Raw genomic sequence first — 19765 nt, forward strand, 5'->3', positions numbered from 1 at the left:
TGTCAGCAAGGAATGAAACCCAAGCAGAGTCAGCTAAGAATTTCCATTACTACTGGCTGCAATTATGTGGCTCAATACCAGATTCATAATGAATGTTTGGGGGGTTCATTTTCATCCGTGGAGGCAAGCTCTCTAGTGTCTTGTTCAGGTTGATCAGACAAGGGAATTATTTGATGTTTGGCTTCTCCAGCCTGTCAGATAGCCAAGGCTGTCACTTGTCTCCCACTGTAACTGAAATGCATAGCAGCTCCCAAGGATGAATGTCAGCTGTCAAGTGTGGAGGATACAGACTGGTAGTCTCCAGGAATGATGCACTTTGCCACTTCAAAATAGGGATTTTGGGCTCTTTTCAGGCTGGGAAATCTCTAATACAATGTCACACATACATTTTGGTCCCTATGACATATTACTCCCACCTCCATGTAGGTAGACAACAAATTCTGAAAAACATTCTTTGATCTTCCACCCACTGATCTGCTTGAAATTTAAGTTCTGTGCTGCATCTCAAGGGAAGGAGAAGTAGGAATATAATTTATACCATATTTAAAAAAAAAAAAAAAAGAAGAGGAGAGAACATTCCTTCCACCACCTTTATATTTATATTGCTGTATAAATCTTTGTTATTCCTTCCGTTTGTCACTACACTTTCCAATAACATTGGACTCTTCTCTCTCTGACCCAGTTACACTGTTTTCTGTCAAACAAGAGCATTAGGCTGGTCCTTAAATTTAGATTTTTTTTTCTCCTTTCCTGTGATGTTAAATGGAATATTTAGTTTCCTCTGAGGTTGCTTTCTTGGATTAATAAGTATTCACAAGATCCTTGTACAAAAGTGGGGCAAATCTAAGGCACCAGTTTTCTGTCCTGTTGGCAGATGGGTTCTGGAAAGTGTCATGAGATGTAGAAAGGATTTCACCTGCTTTTGGTGCAAGATAGCTGGACATGACTCCATTGGCAGATGGAATTGTGGAGAAAAGGGATGTCGAAGGCTATGCCTGTTTTTCCTCCTTTCACTGCAATGCCTACAGCCACAGGTGGCAGCCACTTAAAACCTGTGTGGATCTCAGAGTGGCCTCAGTTTCCTTCCTCTCCCACTCTTCTCCCCCTTCTCCCCCTTTTCCCCCTTCCTTTTGCCCTTTTCCTTCCTTCCCCCACTTCCTCACCACTCCCCTGCCATTTCCTTGTCCTCCTCTTTCTTTTCCCCTTTTGCTTTTTGTTGTGTTTGATGTTTGTAAGAAGCCTTGGAGGGTGATTGGTTTTGGTTTGGTTTGGGTCGGGTTTCTTTTGTTTGTTTGTTCATGTTTTTGTTTTTAATGCGGATCTCTAGGGGAATGGTGAGGGGTTCATTTCAGTGGTGTTGACTCTAAGCATGCTCACCTCTCTGAACGGACAGAGGCAGAGGTTGTTTGCAGCTGATCTGAGATGGTTTGTAGGCTTTGCAGCAGTTCTTGAATCACTTTCCTGTGGGTTTCTGTCACAGCTACGCAGAATTTTAGGGGTTTGATGCTTTTATGGATTTGTTTGAAGTGCTGTTGTTTTCTATAGCTACATTTGACAGCTTTAACTTAAGGAACTTGGTGGTCTGTGTTAGTTGGTGCCTACTATATGGCTCACTTAATTTCTGTGAGCTCTGTTGGCACCAGATGATAATTCCTAAAAGGAGGAATTCAAGAGGAGGAGCTATTTCCCTTGGATACTATAGTGCTTTGCCAGGAAGTAGAACAGCTAGTCTGTGAAACAGCTGTTTTCAGATCTGCTGCAAGGAACATGAGGATGGCTAAAGGATCTCTTCACTTGCAGTGCTAATCAGGATAACAGGGTGCAGGATTTCTTTGCATCCCTGTTGTTATCCAATGGCTTGTTTTCATTAAACCTGTGGTCTTCTATCATTCTCAGCAGGACACTTACCTGAGGAGTGGTTTCTTTTGGTGCAAGATGGAGCACGGATCCCAGAGAGATACAGTGATACCAGGATTGATTTGATTTTCCACCAGCCATTGTGGTTTTGTCATTCTCACTTCTAGGTGCTTGTTGATGTAAAAAGTCAGTTGCAAAGGCTTGTGCTGTGACCATGAGCCTGCTGGTTGTGGATGTGCTTTTAGCCTTCTTCTCATGTAACCTAGAACAGAGATAGTTCAGTTCCCCTCATGCAGTCATCCATCATTCTCCCACCATGCCAGCTCTTACCCTGCTAGGATTCCTGTTGACCTGGTTGCTTATGCATGTAGAAATGAAGTCGTTGCTTTAGTATTTCTGCTGCTCACAGGAGACATTTAGATTTAATCTTGATTGTCAGCTCCCCCTAGTCAGCAGACCTAAGAAATCATTATCTTAATATTACAGGAATGTTACTGTTGATCAGTTTTAAGCTCTAGTTCTGTAGCCATCGTATATGAGTAGCTTATCTGTCAGAATTAACTTTCCCCTCCCCTTCCAAGAAGGAGAAGAAAAAAAAAAGATGAAGAAAGAAGGAAAGGTGAAGGATGAAGGAAAGATTTAATGTTGTTTATTTTACAAACAGTATTTAGTGGCAGCATTAAATAGTTCTACCTTTCTGTTCTACACAAATACATTACTGTCTTTTGAGGGTATATTTTAAGTAATTGATATGTCTATGTTTATGTATTTTGTCAGTTTGTGTTGTTTGTATTTGTCATTGACAGGCTTAAATGATGCTAATGGATTCCTGTGACTTTGATGACATTGGAGTTCTTTAGATACAGTAAGGTGGTCCTTAGGTTTGTACCCCAAAAGCCAATATTGAATTCTACAGTTTTTCTTCTTGTGGTGTTGATTTGCCGAATCACATTAGGAGCACCAAGCAAGGACTGAGTATGTTTTGCCTCCCCGGAAAACTTGACTGGTGGGAGGAGCAGATGGAAGGGAGCTTATTTCAGGGTAAGCTGGAACAGCTGCGCGTTTCCTCTATGGGTAGTGGGGTCTGACCTAGTGCCATGTGACAAGAGAAGAGCTTTTGTGTGGCTTTAAAAGGATGATATGGAAGGAATAATAGAGACTCTGGTTTTCTGCTCCTGCATCTGTTTTGACCCTCAGTTCAAAATATTCCTGCTGGTTTATGGTTTGTTCCTCAGAGGAACTGATAGGGAAGGTCCCTAGATAGGGTCACAATCCTTTTGATCACCCCAATGGTGTCACTGACTAAATGAATATTTACATTCTGCCCCTTTCCTACCACCTCTTTGCTAACTTCTGAACAAGAGAAAGATCATGAATTCTTGACACACTTGGAGGGTCCCCTGGGTGTGGTCAGCTTTGATTTTTCTGATACTGCACAGCTAATTCAGCCCCTCTTTAAAAACATCCCTTCTATCCCTCTATTTATGTTAACAGCCCACTTCTGGCTCAGAAATCCCTGTTGCTCAGTTACAGACATAAATCAATCCTGTGTACATGCTAATTTCTAAAATGGTGGGTCTTCTCAAATGTCGAAGAATGGTCTTTCCCCAGGACACAGTCAGTGTGTACACAGAATACTGGCTCAGTCAGGAGTACAAGATTGTATTATCACTTGCAGATGAAAATTAGGGACACTGATGAAATCTAAACTAAATCACACATCTGAAGACATTTAAGGCTTCAAATGCATAATCTCAGGAGGCTCTCTTTGGGAGAGTGTGAGCCGAGAAGTTTTTTCTGTATTCAGTTGAAAAAAAGAAGAAAGAACATTCTCTCGCCCTTGGAGCTTTGGACTCCAAGAAACAGACTTATTCCTTTCTGAAGTAAGGAACAAGTCCTACCTGAGGATCTGCTAATTTCAGCTCAGGGAATGCTTAGATGAAGTGCTACAATTAGGCAGCAGTGATGGTACTGTGGGTGACAGAAGAGAAATACTGCTTTGATTCAGTCTAGCTTGTGTTTAATAATAAAATTGCTCTGTGTAATTGACACTGGCCTAGGTCTGTGTGTGATATTTAGGGAGTATAATTATTTTAGATGTGTTGAGGGTGCCTGGGGAGTTGGCCTTATTCTGAGAGCAAGAATAAGCTGCTAGGCAGGGGACTGCTAGGATAGAAAGCGATTTGTGGCCATTTACGTAGCACCTGTCAGGACCTGCTGCTTAGCTCATCTGGAGTGGTTTGACTGCAGTGCAAATTTCCTCTAAGAAGAGATTTTCTTTGAAAAGCTTTTCTGCAAGCAGTGGATAATTTCACACAGGTTAAGTAACATAAAACGTTTTTTGGAAAGTGGCAGAAGTAACTTAGAGCATGCTTGTTGCTAGAGAAAAGGGTTCCTTTCAGTTATCCTCTAGCAAAGACAGGTTTGTGTCAAAAAGGGGCACATTTGGGATTTGATCTTAATGTGTGAGGTAGGGATGGGCTTGCTAGATCTGACTGTTGTGGAAATGAAAATGTATTTTTCTTGTTGGCCAGAAGGGAAGAAATCTGTGCCTCAAGCAGGATGGAGGCAGAATCTGTGAGGAATCAGAAGTTTCTCACCCCGGGGACAGTTTCTGTGTTGATATTTAGGTTAGTTGTTCCCCGTTCCGCTGACCATTGTCCTTCAGCGTGGCCCACACCTGTTGCAGTCTGTGGGAAGGCTATGCACCTTGTAGCATCCTTGGGGGCAACATGAGCAAAGGGTTAATGCTGTCAGAGGCTGCTGCATGCTGGGAAGACAGCAGCATCTTTTATGAGCAAAAATGCACCTAGGACCATCATGTGGCTGTCTAGCCATTTGCCCTGTAAGGATGTAAATTCCTGATTGCAAGAGACTGGGAAGATGTAACCAGGGGGGAAGTCCACTCAGTTAATGTGCATCTTATTTAGCCTTGGGTGCTGTTGGGCAGACGACATAGGGTGAGCAAACTCTCACTTTGCCTTTGCATGGCTTGGCAGAATAGAATGGGACTGAGATGTGAATGGAGACTGGAGCCTCTTCACCCAGCTTTTGACTGGCTGGTGTATCTCAGCACAGGACATTAACATCAGCATGCCAGGGCAGCCCTGCCTCACTGCTGTGTATGTGCACAGACTTGCTCCCTGTGTGTCGTGGTGTGAGTGGAATGAGAGCTCTTGTGTCCTCCCAGACCCCAACACCACTGCTGCTGTCCTTGCCCTGCCTGGTGATACGGTGGTGTGGGGCAGGTTGCTGTACCTGGTCTTAGCCTGCAGCATGGGAGCATTGCTGCAGTCTTCCAGCTCCTCGTGCTCACTCTGCACAAACTGTTTGCCTTTTCTGGGTTTGGGACAATGTCCCCGTTGTCCACTTTTGCCTTGCTGCTCACACAAGCTACTCTACCTGCCCAGTGTCTGTCGGCAGCTGTCACGATCCTGTGCTGAGTAGAGCAGAGCAGTCTCTCTCACATAGGAGCATGTTGCCATGGCAATGCACAGTCTGCTGCATTCTGGGTCTCCGGGAGCCAGAAATGATGGTGCTTTTGCAACATTGAGGTAAACATCTCTCTTTTCCCATATGCAGTGCATCCAGCCCTCAGTAAGAGTACCAGCTCCTATTAGCGTCAGCCTCCCCATGCCCCCTGCATGGACGAATGGGGCTCTGGGCACTGAGAGAGTGCCTGACCTCTGGAACCAGGTTCCTGTAGTTGGAGTGGTGCCTCTGGCAGTGGTAGTGGCCCTCTCATCACTAGGCTGTATGGGTTTGCCACAAGGGAGAAACAGGGTGCCACTCCAGAGCTGCATCACTTGTGGGGCAGCCACTGGAACATGCAGGTTGCTTGTGGAGCAGTATGGCTGCAGCTCTCCTGGCTGCTGAGTGGGGAGATGAGTCCCTAGCTGCTTGTTCACAGCTCTGCTGCTGGTGTGCACTGATCACCTTGGGAAAGTCATCTCTCTTCCCCTAAGCTGCTTTTAGAGTGTGAAAGTGGCCTTGCTCTCTCTTGCACCCTGGGAAGGCACCCTGTGAGGACTCTCGCTAATGAGTGCAAACACGTAGAGTTGTGGAAATTTGCTGATTCGTCTCTCTGGGGCTTGCCAGTACTTCGTTATGGTGCTGTGGGTTTTCACTCGTTTCTCTGGTGCTTTGGGAATCCATCAGTATTTCTCACATTCAGAAGCCTGTAGCTGGCAGGTGATTGAAGACTCTTTTACAGTGTTCTTTGTCATTGCAGGCAGTAATGAGCATGGCAGGCTGTTGCAGGCAGGGAAGTGTGGCCGCGTGAACTGAAAATGAATACCTTGCTTGATCTGCTGGCATTTGTTCCAGCATCTTTCTCTCCACCTCTCTCCCCCTCACTGTTAGTGTGTGTATGAAGGGGGAGTTGATGCTGGAGCGGGGAGCGGAGCAGAGCAGGGGAGGAGTTTCTATCAGCCTCTTCTTTTTCTTTTTCTTTTTTTTTCTCCCGTCCAGTGACGTGAGCAATGCCTGGAACAATCAGGCTGGCTCCAAACAGTGTGCCTGAAGATGCTGGAGAAAACAGCCTAGTGTGCTTTAAGCAAACACTGATTGCTTGAGCCTGGGCTCTCCAGACGTAATCTTTTCCAGTTCCTCTGCAGGGGATTGGGAAGTTCCATTAGCTTTCTTCCTTCCCATCCCATACGCTCACTTTTGGAAATGATTGGAGTTAACAGTGTTCAGAGCACCAGCAAAGTCCGGGTGAGAGCCACAGGTTCGGTGAAATACTCCCGAGAAGAATCTCTCTGGCGGCAGTCCCATCGGTCAAAATCTATGAAAATCTCCAACTCCTCTGAGTTTTCTACTAAAGAAAGCAAGGTAAATAAATATCAATAGTGGTTTGCTTGGTTAGGCATGGGGTTGGTGTTGTGAAAAGGTTACGCTTTGCAGGAGTTAAGAGCTCCGGATGATCTGCAGTGATCATAGAATTGCTGTCAGGTCAGGAAAAAAAAAAATCTCTGCATTTAAGGAGAGACCTGAAGGTGGAAGAGCTCTGGTGTTATAATGATCAGGTCTTAGTTGAATGCCCTGGCACTGAGCTTGGTGCAATAGTAAACAGAAAACTTGCTAGTGACAATGCTAGTTGGAGCTCTGCACTTGGGAAAGGTGCCAGAGTTGGCAGGTGATGTCCTTGGGATTATCTTTTTAATAGAGATTGTTTTCTGTAGAAAAATAATTTTTGCTCCTTATCTACAGCTCTGTGGTTTAGTAGGCATGGGTGCTAGATGAAAATATTGTCCCACTTGCATGCATGATTAAGTACTGCTGTTAAGTATTTATTAGGAAGGCATTGCTTGTGCATTTGTAGGAATATGTTAGTGTGTGGTAATGGTTGGTAGCACAGGCTGTGCCCAGCTGCTACAGTGACTGTGTGCAGCATCTCCTCACCCAGCCCAGCCCAGTTATTCAGTTCCTAAGCAAACAACCCCCCACTCCATGCAGCATCTCTTTTTTTTCCTCATCCCGCACTCCCACACAATAACTGAGAGGCACCCAGGAACTCTTGGCAAGTGCTTTAGTAGCCGTCTCCCTCTCAAAGGTGCTCCATGTCTCCAAGGGTTGGATGAACTTTATACAGTGACCAAAATGTGCCTCTAATTTCATTCTTATTGCCAGTTGATTCTGCCCTTGGGATTAGAAGATACAACCACTTGCAAAGGTGTGTTGAATCAGGATGAAATATTTCAGTTCATCAGCCAAGCATTTAACTATGTCTTGGTTCCATGTGCATGCAAAATAGTCACAGGCATGGATCTTCTTGTACTGTCCCTTCCCTGAATCTCCTGTCTGTTCTGTGAGAAGTCTCCTCTGCTATGGTGAAAAGATCCCAGTGCTGCACAGTAGTTCCTAGCAGATCACTCTCTGCTGGCTTACAGGTTGTATGGCATTTCAGAGCCTGAGCTGTGTAACTTAAATCACAGAGTACTGCAAACAGAAATAAATGTAAGTATTTTTTTCAGTTCAATTTAATGAGCCTCTGTTTTCAGGACCTTATTAACCATATCCAAGAAATAGTGTATTGCTGAGTTGGGGCAGAGAAATAGCATGGCCATCATTTTCAGGCTGTTGCTGATGCAGTGTGTGCTTCTCCAACAAATACTAAAGTAAAGGCTGCATTGTGCAGGTGCTCTAGGACCCTGCTTTTGTGATCACTTTTACCCTAAGCATGGGAATAATTGCATAGTATTCAGTGGGAGGATTTATGCCTGAAAGCTCTCCTGCTTATGGTAAAAACTCAAGTCTTTTGGGTGAATTACTTAATCTGTATGTCTTCCCTCTCACAGGCTTTGTGTCCAGTGTGTATGCATGGTGGAGTGTCCACAGGGCAGAGACTTTTTCCCAGGGATGGTGTCTGACACAGTTTGTTAACTACTGCAGTAATGAAAACTCTGTGTTCATTCCTCTGTGGAATTCACATTTCTGCCTGCTAAGTGCTGTAGGTTGTTGTTTGAGAGGTATCCACTTCTTTTCCTGCTTATCTCAATAAGGTGGGAAGAACACTGCAGCTTTGTTTCAGTTGTGCTGTTTTCTTATTTCACACAAAGGTTTTTGTATCTGTAGGGCATCTAAGATGTGTAAAAGCTGTGTTATGGAGGGCTGAGAAGATCCCTGCATTCCCTTCAGTGATGCCTGCCTGGCTGATAAGATGACAAGCAGCTCTGCAAGTGATTGGTCTCGTGATTTTGGACAGCCCTGTTCTTTCCATCTCTCTGTTCCCCATTCTGATCTTTGTCTGCCCATTTATTTTGCTAAGACGTCACTGATCTGGAGGACTGATTTATAATTGAGCTTTGGCTCTTTGATACTGCTGTGTTGGTGGAAGAACCTGGAGGTTGTTAATCTGTAGTGTGGCAAAGGAGGTCTTTTTATCAGTGTAACTCTGTGCATATGTGTTCGTGCATCACTTCTCAGGAAATGTCTTCAGTTCTAGGCCAGGCTGTTCTGATCATTGATGCCTTGTAGATCTCCTCAGTCTTAAGTAAGGCTTGGTTTGTAGACTTGTCCTCTTCATATTTCTGTGGGTGTGTTTCCCTCTTTGTGTCTAGACTGCCTTGTATTTTATCTGCTCCCCATATAAAGTGATTACAGTGCTCAAGATGCATTTCTGTGACTGCTTCAGCTGACTTTGGACAGGAGACAGATTTAAACCATTTGTGCCTCAGAAACATACTTCTCTTCTACTTTTCACTTGATGTGACTCAGCCTTTTTTGCTAAGCTAGAGAGTATTATGTATCGTCATGCTTTAGTTAATATGAGCAAAGCACCAACATGGTGCCCGCAGATGAGGTCTGCCTGCTGCCAGTGTCAGAGAAGCTAGGTAGCCCAAGTACCTATCATCTCTTTGACGCACATCAGGTAGTGCCTCTGTGTGTATAGAGGCTTCACTAGGGGGCTGCATCCTGAGTGTGTATTATAGGCAAGTACCATAGCCTTAGGGCAGCAGGAGAACCTGTGAAAAGGATACTGTGAATTATGTACCATTGCTCTCTGGAGAGCAGGCTCAAGTCCAGATGACATGCAAGGTGAGTCAAAGAAGCTTAGGATCATCCGTGTGACCCAGCATGGTCGCTAGTCTCTTCTTGTGACAGACTTCTTTTCTGCAGCCAGGGGCTGAATTGCCAAGTACTTGTGCCTGTCCTGCCTGCAAATGCACAGAGCCATTAAAACTGTTGAAATAGGCTGTGTAGGTGCTCCACTATCAAGAAGCAGTTCTCTAGCCTTTTCCCTATTTATCTGTAATAATTCAGTATGCTGCCTTTACAATAACACTGATGAAACACTTCAGCAAGTACAGAAAAAATCTTTTCAAGCAAGCCTTGTGTATCAGTACAAAGGATGCATTTCTTGTGTGGCATTAATTTCTTGGCTCTCAGGAGCCACAGCCAACCATCCTTTTCTGTTTTATGATGATATATTTGGTACAATCTTTCTTTCCTTTTTTTTCTTTCTCCCCCTCCTCCTCCTTCTCCATACAAACCAGATTTTTAACAGAGGAGTTTCTCTTCGAAATGTTCTCCTCCAGTTGGTGACGCACTTGAAATTCCCTGGGTGAAATAATCTCCTTTCCTTCCCCCTAAAACATTCCTATCAACCCTATCTCCTCCTACACCAAAACAACATTCATCGGTTCCATATGCTGCTGAACAGCTCTGTGCTGTTTTATGAATAATGTATGCCGGCTTGTTAGAAGAACGTTTGTTGTACAAACCAGTGGAATTTAAAATTGAGAGCAGTATCAGCAGACATGCCATGCCATGCACTAATGCACAGGCTTCTTGGGGTACTATTCTGGCATCCTTGCTGCATCCCCATCAGAAGGGGGGAAAATTCATGAGAAATCGTGGGCGTGTGGGCTTTGAATCTGGCAAGGAGCTACAGGCACTCAGTGATCAGAACCCTTATCCTTGCCTTGCCAGGTGTTACAGATCTGTGCATGAGGACAGGAGAAAATGTCAAGATCTGGGTTTTGAGGGAAGGTGGCAAACAGCAGGTGGTGAAGTAGTATAGATCTGTATTCTGGGGGAGGGCCAGCCTTCAGGTAGTCACTCAAGCAGCAAGCCATGAGTGATATATAGCACTGTGTTGCTCCCCATCCAAACCTGTCAGAAGGCAATGATTCAGAGCTACGCCCTGGTCCAAAGGAGGAGCACGTTAACACCTATTAGGAGTCTGTGCAGACACCTGGAATGTCTAGTATCTGTTGCCTCTGTAACCTGTTTTATTTTTGTAGAGTTCTGCTACTTCAGTTGTTTTTTTCTCCATCCAGTAAAGTACATATGGCAGGAGCTGGAGCTGATGCCTGGCTAGCTGCTCTGCTCCAAAGGACAAGGCTGATGGACGGTTGCTGAGTGACTGGAGGAGATGCTGTGACTGCAAAGACTGAGCACATCTTTGCCCAGAGGTGTATTTGGCGCTTCCTTGCTGCTTGGAATCAACCATGCCATTAGCAGCTGGAGGTGAAGAAGAAATGTATCCAGGCAGGGGTGCTTCTGGCAATGGCAGGGAAGTGTGGCAAGGGCCTGGCTCAGAGCCTAAGTGCAGCCCTGTCCTGGGGGCATCAAAAGCCACCCAGGCTATCCGCTGCAATGATCAGATCATTCCTCCAACAATGACTCCAAAAATCAGGGAGAAACTGGGTGCAAGGAAAGATCATGACAGACAAGAACTGAAGACAGTCTGGGTCATCCCTGCTGTCTCTATGAACTTAGTTTTGGCTTTGCCAATTTACCGTCTCACAGCAGGTATTTCTGGCTCCTCTTTTATGCGTGGAGCAGGTGTAAGAAATGTGTGGTGTATTCCTTTCCCTCTTGGCACGCTTTTCTGTATGGGCTAGTGCAAACAGAAAGTCAGTAGCTTGCTTCAAGAGCCAGCCCTATGTTGCCTTTTGAGGGGAGGAGTTGTACAGTGCTTTGGGATCTCTTCAAGCATCTTGCACCTGCTGGGTGGGCTTTGGGGGCCCTGCAACTACTTGCTATTTAGATGATTTACCAAGATCAGTATCTGGGTAATTTGCTAGGTCTTTGTCCCTGTGTACACACCTGGTTGTGCTTTTCTTTTGTACCATTGCTTCTGCATGCAGAGGCTGACTCACAGTATCACTGGCAGTCGGCAGGTGACAAGAGCAGCCTGTTTAAATGGGTCCAGTGCATGTGACAAGATTTTGAGGAAGGTGAGGGTGGTGAATGACTTTTTTTTTTTTTCCTTGGTAGCTCTGTAAAATAAACAGGAATTTTCAGAAGCATTCTCTCCATAGTTTTGCTTTTCTTTCCAGTTGGACTGAAAGTACCAGCCAGTAAGAGCTTGTGAAAATCTGGAGTTTTTGTGGACCTACTTGCTTACCAAAGGGAGAATGGGGGTGGAATTCAGCAGTTTTTTAGAGTTACAGCCTTCCACTTAAATAGGAAAGTGTTTCTTGCCTATTTTATGAACAAATACAAACAAATCCCACAAACACATAACAAATCTGGGTTTTTTTACACTGCAGTCTTCTAAGGGTCAAACTGGAGCTGTAGGAAACAGCATTGGAGTTAAAACAAGAAAGGTGGCTAGGATTTTGCCTACTGTTCTGCTTTATGTAGCAGTCGATTTCTTTTATTTTGCCTCCAAAATTGCACTTGTTTCTCCAAGAAGCTTACAGCAGTGCTTGGCCTGAGGTGTAGTGCACCTAGAGATTAACACTTGTCAGAAAGGGGAAAGCTGTAAACTCTAAGGAGTTAGGTCTTTGTGTTCTGGGTAATAGGGATAAAAAGTCAAAGCATTGAAGTCAGACACCGGTGAGTGGTTGATATCTGGGGGTTTGGATCTTGTCTACAGTAGCCCTGGGTGACAAAAGAGATAGAAAGTCTTTCCCCTTTCTGATTGGTATGGGTCCAGCTTGGAAGATGAGACCCATGCAATATTCATTCTGTCATTCACTGCTGTGGTCCAGCCTCCTGTTCTCTAGCTTACATAGTGAATTTGCCAAACACTTCCAGGCTAGCAGGTAGGAAATGGTGACTTGTCAGTCTGTAAGAGTGCTTTAAATGGGAGCTTTTTTTCCTTTTTTCCTTTTTTAATTTTTTTCTTTTTTCTTTTTTTTTTTCATTTCCCAGGAGAAAACAGGAGTAAATAAAAACCTGTTCTTGCAGGTGGCTGAATACAGTGGAAGTCATGGCCATGCCATAGTCTCTGATGAGTTTTGTTGCAATTTAGTGAAGCATTTAAATGCTTGTCTCCAAGTTTGTTTGATTTAGTCATACTCTGGAGAAATGTCTGCTGAAAAGAGCTGCTGTCTGCATCAGGGCCTTGGGGAACAGCCATGAAATAAATCAGGGGGCAGGTGCGGTGCTGTACACATATGCTACTAGTTGCAAAACATGGCAGGAGGAAATTTTACTTCTCTGGAACATCTGAGAGCCCAGGTAGACATCAGGAAAATGTTAAAGTGTCAGTTATTTTGGAGAATAACTGGAGAATTTTGGAGAAGGGACATAAAGCAGCTCTGAAAGGCCAGTGAGTCCAGCAGCAAGTGCACAGCCTTGCAGCAGGCTCTGCCAGAGAGGTGGGTTGGGGGACAGGGATGAGAACTCATGTATTTGCATCCCTGGAGAGGTCCTCTGCTTGCTGAGGTCTCAGTGAACATGCCTGGTAGACACACGGAACATGCTGTGTATACAGCTGTTGTGAATGCTCTCTACAGTTTTTCTGTTTCTTAAATACCATAAACTTTTTGACAGGCTCTATTTGATGCTCTGTGGGGGACACCATGTCCTTGGTCAGATGTGTGCCATATGACTGGCTGTCTTTACTCCCTAAAGCAGGAAGACAGTGTCTGGCTCATTAGTAAAGTTTGGGACAAACATACCTCTCTTTTCACAAGGCAAAAGCCTGGGGTGTTTGTTGTCCCTGCACCAATCTGTACTGCTGCTTTTATGTGTTCTGCTCTTTGGCTGCAGTGATCCCTAGAGACGTGCTTAGCAGGGATATCTCATAAAAACCTGTACAAGGCAGGTGTTAATTTTCAGAGGTTTTGACCCAGTCTTGTAGTCATTTGGGTCAGAGAGCAACAAATGTGTTTCCCCAAGCCAGGTTTTTGCTGCTTCAAAAACTCATTCAGCTAGATGAGGAAAAAAAATACTAGTTCTGAAAAAATGGGAGGCAACTGGGGAAAGTATGCAACCTCTTTGCTTTGTATTTGGAAGTAATTTTCTGGCTGAAAATGTAAGAGAATATTTTAGTCATAACAGGAAGAAAAGAACAAGTCAAAGAATAAGACAGGAGCTTTGGCCAAATCATATAAGAAATGTTCAATGACCCCAGGAACCAGTATCAGCATTGGTTTGTGTAGGAAAATGGAGTTGTGTCTAATTCTGCTGAACTGGCAGGAGGAAAATACTAGCTCTTTCTTTTGCTTTCTTTCTGCAGAGTGGTCTTAAAATCTCTTGATAGCTTTTCACTGAAAATTAAGCAACTGCTTACAAGTTGCCATAAATGCCCATCCCTTCACCTTTGGGTGTTTGCCTTTGGTTCAGAGCTCCTTACACAACTTCACAGAAGACAGGTTATTTAGAAATAGTGAAAACTCCAGACTTGGAAATATTTCATCATATTTCTCTGAATGGTACAGTGAAGCCCAGTTAGTGGTGAGGACCTCTCTTTGCTAGCTCAGTGTAAGTAGAATGAGGCATGATTATTCCTGGTGTGCATATCTGCTGTATTGCTCTGAGAAACCTACGTTTTTTGGAACACTGTGACCGAGAGTTGCTGCCTGTGTAGCATCAGCATGAGGTGAGTTACACCAGTATGTTTGACCTGCTTGTGTATGGTTCAGTTAAGCCAGATGTCCACAGAGCTGAATATCAAGGATCTTCAAATAAGATTTCCAGATTCAGAAAGGAGCCAGTGGATGACAGGATGAAGAGTGGGATATGCTTATGGTGTTGCTCATGCAAATTCAGCTGTGGCATATGCACAAGGCTAATTTCAACGCTTCAGTTTCCAAATTATTTTTAGTTTGGGTCAACATTAAGGCTATCTAAGTGTTACTGTTTCTGTTGAGCATCATGTCATAGCTATTATAGTATGTGATTTTCAGGCTTGTTCATACTTGATGTGCTACTTTTTGCTAATCATGTGCATCAACAGTTCTTCTACACGTTAACATATTTTGAGGCTGTGTAGGAGTTATGTGCCAGAGAGAGTAAATCTAGCTATGTATATAAGGTGAATTACAAATGTGGATTATACGTGTGAGAATCAGGGACATTCCATACCAAAATACTTCACTTCAGTTAAGTGACCTATTTGAAGAACTCCATTAGCTTGTAGTAATACCAGGGGTTTAACCATTGTATACATCAGCTACTGGAGGGCTGAAATAAGACATACTTATCCAACTGATGTATGTACTTTCTCTCAAAAAAAATCCATCCCAGCTGTCTTGATACTCACCCAGGCTTAAGTCAGCCTTCAGACTGACTTACCCTTTTCTTTGCAGGCTTGTTTCAACAACAGAGCTGTTACCTTTGGTGTCAAACCTACTGGCACCTTTCCTACGAATTGAAAGAGAAACGGTGTTAGTGGGCAGCAGTCCAAGATGGTGATCTTCAAGCACAAAAGTTGCTTAACATTCATTTTCTGTTTTGCACTTAGAAACTGAACGTGTTTATGTTTAGGTGTATGACTGGGAAAGCATTCAGGTGTCTGTGAGGCTCAGGGACTTTGGATAGCTATTCTGGCAAATTTTCACAGGTAAGCCCATATGGTGAAATTTTAACATCCCCATTTAAATCACTGACAAAAATGTGTCACTGAGAGTCAGGAGTTAAACTGAGCTTTGAATTTCAAGGCCATAGTCTTTTGCAAACTGTAGGTAAAGTTCAGGTTCATGACCACCTGAGGAACTAGAATGTACCTAAGTCTGTGAGAACCAATGAGATGCATCCCAGAGTCCTGAGGGAATTGGCTGATGCAGTTATCAAGCCACTCTCCATGGTATTTGTAGTCATGGTAGTCATGAATTCACCATTCTATTGGTGAAGTCTCAGGTGACTGGAAGAGGGCAAACATTGTACCCATCTTTTAAAAGGGTAGAAAGGAGAACCCTGGCAACCTCACCTCTGTGACTAGGAGTATCATGGAACAGAGTCTTCTAGAAGCTGTGCTAAGGAATGCGGAGAACAGGGAGGTGATCCAAGACAGCCAGCATGGCTTCACCAAGGGCAAATCCTGCCTGATCAACCCAGTGGTCTTGAATGATGGAGTGACCACATTCCGTGGACTGTGGATACATTATTGCTGCTAGCAAGAAATTTTCTTGCTTCTTTCTAAGTCTGTGAGATACTTCTCTCTCTCATGAAGATATTTGCAGAGTTCTGTAAACTATGAACACCTGTGATCTTGTAGTTCCACAGTTCTACTGTACCACAAGTTTATGGTACAGTAGAAAAATGTTTTGACAATGGATGTTTTAAGATTCTAGCCAATCACCCCCGGGGGTGGCTGATTCTTTGTCCAATTAGACTATGAAGAAAAAAGTCTATAAAAGAGTTTGTAAAATAATTAAATAAATCAATCTTGCTGCACAATTCCTGCCTGCTGGATCTTCTCTCCTCCTCCCTATGGCTGTGGAATACAGTAATAGTGGACAAGGGAAGGGCTTACACATGTCATTTATCTGGATTTCTAGAGTTCCCCACAACATGCCTGTCTCTAAATTGCAGAGAGATGAATTTTGTGTGTGGACCACTGGATGGATAAGAAAGTGGTTGGATGATCACATCCAGAGAGTAGTGGTCAATGGCTCAGTGTCCTGATGGACATCAGTGACAAGCGGTGTCCCTCAGGGGTTCATATGGGGATCAGTGTTACTTAATGTCTTCATTAATGACATGGATGAAGGGATCAACTGCACCCTCAGCAAATATGCAGATGGCACCCAGCAGAAGGATGAGATGGCATCCAGAGGGATCTGGACAAGATAAAAATCAGGAATCTCGAGAGGTTTAACAAGACCAAGTTCAAGGTGCTGCACCTGGGTCAGAGCAACCTCTGGTATCAGCACAGGCTGGGGATGAACAGATGGAGAGCAGCCCTGGGGAGAAGGACTTGGGAGTGCTGGTGGGTGAGAGGCTGGACATGACCCAGCCATGGGCACTCACAGCCCAGAGAGCCAAACGTGCCCTGGGCTGCATCCAAAGCAGCGTGGGCAGCAGGGGAGGGAGGGGATTCTGCCCCTCTGCTCTGCCCTGGTGAGACCCCACCTGGAACACTGCATCCAGCTCTGGGGTCCCAGCACAGGAAGGACAGGGACCTGTTGGAGTGGGTACAGAGGAGGAACACCAAGATGATATGGGGATGGACCACATTTCCTATGAAGACAGGCTGAGAGAATTTGAATTGTTCAGTCTGAAAAAGAGAAGACTTTGGGATGACCAGGTTGTAGCCTTCCAGTCCCTGAAGGCAGCCTGCAAGTAGTTTTTATAAGTGCATGTAATGAAAGTACAAGGGGCGATGGCTTCAAACTACAAGAGAATAGGTTTAGACTATATGTTAGGAAGAAATTCTTTGCTGTGGGTGTGGTGAGGCACTGGGACAAGTTGCCCAGAGAAGTTGTAGATGCCCAATCCTGGTAGTGTTTAAGGCCCGGTTGGATGGGGCTCTGAGCAACCTGGCCTAGTGAAAGGTGTTTCTGCCCATGGCAGGAGTGTTGGAACTAGATGGTCTTTAAAGTCCTTTCCATGGCTGTTCCATGATTCTGTTCTTAAAAAGGCACAAACCACAAACCCCTAAAACTTGCTTGAGGAAATGACTGTAATCTCAAAACATGCATTCAGTATTTTTTCCTTAGGTGAAATTTCTGCTGAAGATTCTCACATTAGTATTAGCAGATGTGGTACTTTCTTGAGACAGCTTGCATGCTGATCTTAGTTGGGTATCTTTCCTCAACATAATAGTGTATGTGGAGGAGGCGTCAGACAATAATTCCGTCTCATTTCTCTCCCTTTGCAGGCCCTCTACAATTCAATCAAGAATGAGAAGCTGGAATGGGCAGTGTAAGTATACTTCTACTGTGTAGAAATTAGGAGTTTAAAAATAGTACCTGTGTAGTAATCTGTTTATACCTCCTATGTCACCATCTGTGTGAGCTCCAAAGCCTGTAGAAGATAGCCAGCGTACATAATGAGTTTGCTTTTTTGCTAATGAATGACCTGGCAATACAGACTCATCTGTTTCTCCAGCAAGGGGAGTTGTTATTGATACGAGCCAACTACATTTGTAAGGAAAGAGGACATTTCATTTAGTTGGAAACTTCAGCCTGAAAAGAGAGAAATTAAATCCTCTGTTGTTCTATGACTGTATAAATAAAACAGAAGTTGACTTTTCCCTTTATCTTTCTGTTCATTGTGTCAGAACTGCTGAATAGAAACACACGTCTTGGATTGAGTTTCCTGCTGTTGGTTTATTGTCTTGGTTTGTCTCCTGATTAACTATGGATAACAACAACAACCTGATGTGAAACATCATAAATTGGACAAAGTCTGATATCCCCCCCCTTCGAATCCTTAGTTGATTTTGACAGGCTAACAGTTGTTAACTATGGAAATGCTGCAGACAAGAAAAAGCTTCAATTTCTGGTTATGTTAAACTGACATTTCTCTGCGCTTAGGTTTCATGTGGTCTAGTTATGTCAGGAAAGGGTAGAATTGTCTCCTTTTGATTTTGCCACTTGCAGAACAGTGGATTTTGGTATAAAATAGAAGAATGATGTCTTTTATGTATTTTGACTACAAAAAGGTGTTTCCCTGCATGTATTTACATATCTGAAATGTCACCTTCTTGGGAACACCTTATCTGGAATGCATGCTCATGCACCTCTTGTGCTAGAAGTCCTAGCAACTGCCACAGGTCTTGCAGGCCCAGTGGCTTCTGATCTTCATTGTTTTAAGATCATGATCTGCAAACCAATTTCTTGTCAGTGTGTGCAGCCTCACAAGGGCTGCTGGTTCCAAGTGGAATTGCTGTCCCAGTTCAGAAATGTGTTAGGTGATGTCAGAGTAGTAAAGAAGGTGTGCTATTAAGGGGAGTCAGCAAGGAGTGCCATCTCTGATGAGCATTAAAAGTTGTGGTGGGAGACATTTTCGCAGACTCTGTCTTGGACCTGGAACACACTGTGTGAATCTTATGTGTCACACCAAAGCTGTTTGCCAGACACTGTAACAGGTACTTTAGAACCAGCAGAATCCATTATGTGACTTTCTCGATGTCAAAATTTTCCTCCAGCTCTTGCCAAAACACCATATCGTATCTAATACACTTGGGTAGCCTCCAAGTGGGAACTGGCTCATGGCTGGCTCTGCTCCCATGAACCTCAGTCAAGGTGATTTATGAGATAGCTTGTTTGTGTATAGGTGGTAACTGCTTTGGCATTTACACAGTCTAGTCCATGTCCTTTGTTTGGGGGAAAATTCCAAGCAGGCTGGAAGAGGGATAATTCAGACTCTTTTGTAGATAAAACTTTGGGTGGGTATATAAAGCTGCCTCCTTACAGGAGAATGCTCAAAGGTGGCAGTTGTCTCTTCTTCCAATCTGAGACTGACATGTAGCTACAACCGATGTTACAATTACTTTCCATGATGAGAAACAAAGCTCATTCTGGGCATAGTCAGTACCTTTAGAGCAGAGAGTACTGGCTGGAAGAGGGAGTGTGAAGACGTTTCTGTTCATTTTTATAGAGATGTGTGGTTGGTGTAAAGAAATAATCCCAAGAAGCCCTGGGGCTGGCTGAGCTTGAGGGAGGAGGCACATAGCTCTCTTGCTCTACTGCTGTGATGTGCAGAGAAAGCTGAATGGGAAGGAGACATGGTCAGTTTTGTTCTGATGGGACCAAGGAAGATCCCCTCTCCCTTCTAAAAATTATTCCTTTGCTTCCCTGATGTACTTGGCAGGGTAAGAAGTGGGACTTAAGGCAAAGGTGAAGATAGGACTGCAAATCCCAGTATAAGCTCTCCTGCAACGCTGGCATGTTGAAGGAATGCCTTTCCTCCAGCCAGGAATCCGTTGAGGATCTAAGATGCTCATGAGCTAAGCAAAGGTTTAAGAGCTGCTTTGGAAGTACATTATTTAGTGAATTAATTGCTCTCAGTAAGACCATAGGCAGGAGAGGGTAATGGTGAAACATAAGCTAGGGAAAGACTGCTATCCAGTCTTTATCTTACTAGTTGTGAGCTAGGTGTGTTATCATCTTAAACAGTTTGCAGTACATTTCCAGTAGAACTATAGTCTGATCCAAAGCCCACACAAAGAAAAGGCTACCATTGACTTCAATTTTGTAATCACAAGAAGTGACACCTTAATCAGCAGATGTTCTCCAGAGACTTTCAGTAGGAGTATTCATTTATCCTTTTTGAATGG

At 44.0% G+C, this 19765-nt stretch overlaps 1 protein-coding gene across 2 annotated transcripts in view; it reads left to right on the plus strand.

The window, feature by feature from the left end:
• The window catches only part of PSD3 (pleckstrin and Sec7 domain containing 3), a gene marked incomplete at both ends in the record, with an annotated part of 107037 nt that overhangs the window by 62416 nt on the left and 24856 nt on the right, over nucleotides 1-19765 (plus strand). Inside the window, 2 exons of one of the 2 annotated variants that reach the window (XM_082301005.1) lie at nucleotides 6532-6690; nucleotides 17363-17406. In XM_082301005.1, the coding sequence (XP_082157131.1) occupies nucleotides 6532-6690; nucleotides 17363-17406 (203 nt within the window). Of the gene's footprint in view, nucleotides 1-6531; nucleotides 6691-17362; nucleotides 17407-19765 lie in introns of those variants that run through there. The other variant, XM_082301004.1, reaches the window with a different exon arrangement.

Source organism: Coloeus monedula (genome assembly GCF_965178545.1).
Source record: "Coloeus monedula genome assembly, chromosome: Z".
NCBI classification, from domain to species: domain Eukaryota; kingdom Metazoa; phylum Chordata; class Aves; order Passeriformes; family Corvidae; genus Coloeus; species Coloeus monedula.